The sequence below is a fragment of the Seriola lalandi genome, unplaced genomic scaffold, assembly GCF_002814215.2.
Source record: "Seriola lalandi dorsalis isolate HSWRI2012SDOR001 ecotype SW California unplaced genomic scaffold, Sedor1 jcf7180001974756, whole genome shotgun sequence".
Lineage (NCBI taxonomy): Eukaryota > Metazoa > Chordata > Actinopteri > Carangiformes > Carangidae > Seriola > Seriola lalandi.
In genome coordinates, this window is record NW_019445422.1 from 1 (window position 1) to 2,999 (window position 2,999).

Here is a 2,999-nt window from a genome sequence, read left to right on the forward strand (position 1 = left end):
TTTTTACATGCGATGAAACCTACGTATTTACAGGCAAACATGCAGTAGACAGTTTATTAGTCAGATGGAAAACAGAGTGGCGTTACTGTTAACCTCAGATTAAATTATTAGCATTTTACCTTGATAAGGACAAGAAGGTTTAATCATTTGCCACCTAGTAGTTCAAAAGGAAATGATGATGTTTACTTTGAAGTTCTGTGAAAATAAACTTTATCAGAATCGACAAAACTAAACTAAATCTCAGTGTCACTCACACAGACTAACAGAGCTCAGATGTCACTATAACTCACGCATACAGTGAGCACTTACACATCCACGGGCAAATGATCTTTCAAGGTTAATCAATTACACACTGAATGAGGGTTGATGGGATGAAATGAGATGATCACGCGGTCGCTATGTGACGGGCAAGGGAGGGTGAAAGTTATTGGTTTGCTTTTGCAATCATTGCAGCACATCAGCGTCAAACCTGACCACGATGCAGGGGAACTTAGAGGAGGAGGAGGGGGGGGGGCGTCATGCACTTTGGTAACTGGGATGGAGACAGCAGTCCAGGGTAAGGGTGAACATTTGAGGGGCGTTTGCTTGGCTCAGTGATGAGGCACGGGCGCCCATCACCCTGCCCTCTCTCAGCTAGACAGAAACAGTGGCTGGAGGGCAAAGAATGGTTCATGGCATGTTGGTTAAGATGAAGCAGCTCAGTACACTGTGGCCAGGGTGATGGACATAGATCACAACACAGGAATTAGGTTATTATGTTGGTCTCGTTTCATGCAGCGAGGTGCCGACGCTCCACTGTGAGTGGGACAACAGAGGGTCTAGTATGTGTCTGTGTGCGCTTCACAGATACTGACTGAAATGGAAAGATAGTTAAAGAAAGTTAAAGAGTTAGGAGGACAAAACTCTGCAACACTGCAGGTCGCAGGTACCTGTGGTGGCTTCACTGTACACGGGTTCAACGAAGGAGCCCTGATACAGCCCATACAGGCCAACCATGTAGCTGGTGTTGGGATTGAGCCCGGAGATGCCCAGGCTGAAAGCGTCTCCGGACAGAGTCAGGTTCTGGCTCTCTGCGAAATTCTCCAAGTTTGTTACCTCAATGACAAAGCTGTCAAATTCCCCCCCCGAGGGGCTCCAGGACGCAGTGAAGCCGTCCCATGTAAAGTCAGAGATGGTGAGGTTCACCACCATGGGCTTCAGCTCCTCTGGTAGATAGACAGATCAGAGTGGGGTCAACTGAATGGCAAGATGGATTATAAAAATTACTCTCACATAATCGCACATTAAAAACATCAGATTATCAGGGCCAGGCTTCAGGGAAAAAAAAAAGAAGAGATTTTGAAATTAAAATCAAACTATTACCAGAATAAATGTTAAGTTATGAGAAAAAAAATCATATTTGGGGGGAAAAAAGTTGATATTAAAATACTTTAAGATTGGAATATCATGACTTTTAAATTATGACTTGAAACATAAATCAATTTCATTCTCAAGATATTATGACTTTCATTTTGACAAATACTGTGACTTTAATCTTTAATCTGTTATAACTTTGATGCATATTTAATTTTGATATACTGCGTCTTTCATCTTGAAATATAAATGAGTTAAACCTTGAAATATTCTCACTTCGAAAACATTTCTTTAAATATTTCATCCAACATTATTCTGAAGATATTATGACATTCTCTCTCAAAATATTATGACTGATAACATTATTACATTATTAATAATAATATTACAATATGTTCCTCAATATTGTGACTTTAATTTCAAAATCTCTCAGTTTTTTGTGGTCCTTACACTTTATCAGAAATCAGTCAGAGGTTTAAGCAAAAGAAAATATGGGATGAAATAAAACCATCTGTGGAAAAAATGTATGAATGTAATGATGATGATGATGATGGGTTGTGATGAATGCCTAAAAAAGAGAAATATTTGCTTCATGTACCTGTAGTGGCAAAAACTTTGAGAGGCAAAGAGCGCTTCCCTTCCACCAGCCCTTGTAATGTAATATCATGGTCTGTAGAGGGCGACAAACCCTCTATTTCAGCCTTCCTCACACTTCCTGGTAATGTGGTCACACGAGCTTGTGTCACCCCGGATGGAGAACTGACCTCCACCACAAAGCTATCGAACGCCTCGTCAGGCGCCGACCAAGCCAAGCTTACTCTAGTGGAGGAAACGTTTGTGACTCTGAGGTTCCTCAGTGCATCCAGGTTTGAGCTCTCAGGCTCGGCCCCAGAGCTCATCACACCAGTGTCATTAGTGGGAGGAGGCTCAGTGTTTACAGGACGGAGGGTTTGAACTGTTTCGTTATCCAGAGCGGTAGAGTTAGGGCTTGTTGGGGCATCTTTGATGCTCAGCGTAAGAACATCTGGAGAGGTAGGCTTGGGTGCTACAGTAAATAAAAGCAGGTTAAAGTATGAATTTGTTACTGGCTCTGCTGATGAGTGGAAAAGAAACAACCTGTGAAGAAAAAACTGGGTTAAAAAAAGAATACATGGTATAATTAAAATGAAATAATTCTGCACACAGTCCTGTCTTTGATCTACCGTATTCCTGTGAAGATTTCATCATTTTCTCTTGTTTCAAAAGTGGATTTATTATTCCTGTTTTTCCAGGACCACATGTTTTTTATCCTCAAGCAACAGCTAAGGCATTAATGACACTTGAGCCAGTGCCATTAATTTTTGAAGGTTCTGAGTAGTCCACTTGAGTGGAAGTACACAGTTGTCTTCAAATGGATGAAGAAGCCATGCACAGCCATGTGTTTTCCCTCCTGACCTTAAGACAGACTGTTGAGTCACTTGTTTGACATGCGAGTGACGTACGGTGTCATTTTCTCCGCCTGCTACAGAATCATTTAATTAATGTAAATGGGACTGAAAACGATGAATGATGTGGATGGAATTAGTGGCGCAAGGCTTTCAGAGAGCCAAATGGTTGCATTTACAAGCTCAAATACAGGGAGAAATCAGAGCAGCTGATGTACTCGA

General features: G+C 41.5%; 1 protein-coding gene across 1 annotated transcript; it reads right to left on the bottom strand.

Moving 5' to 3' along the window:
- Positions 1–16: 16 nt before the first annotated feature.
- LOC111654559 (tenascin-like) lies at positions 17–2,980 on the bottom strand. The gene is made up of 2 exons (XM_023405627.2): positions 1,952–2,980; positions 17–1,205 (listed from the first exon to the last, which is right to left on the bottom strand). The coding sequence occupies exons 1-2, from the start codon at positions 2,250–2,252 to the stop codon at positions 889–891; spliced, it is 618 nt and encodes a 205-aa protein (XP_023261395.1). The 5' UTR covers positions 2,253–2,980; the 3' UTR covers positions 17–888.
- Between the last annotated feature and the right edge of the window lie 19 nt (positions 2,981–2,999).

Excerpts from the sequence above, each read along its gene's own strand:
- LOC111654559 (XM_023405627.2), bottom strand. The coding sequence starts at position 2,252 with ATGAGCTCTGGGGCCGAGCCTGAGAGCTCAAACCTGGATGCACTGAGG. Across the intron at positions 1,206-1,951 it reads CAAAGTTTTTGCCACTACAG|AGGAGCTGAAGCCCATGGTG; the intron begins GTACATGAAGCA and ends TCTATCTACCAG.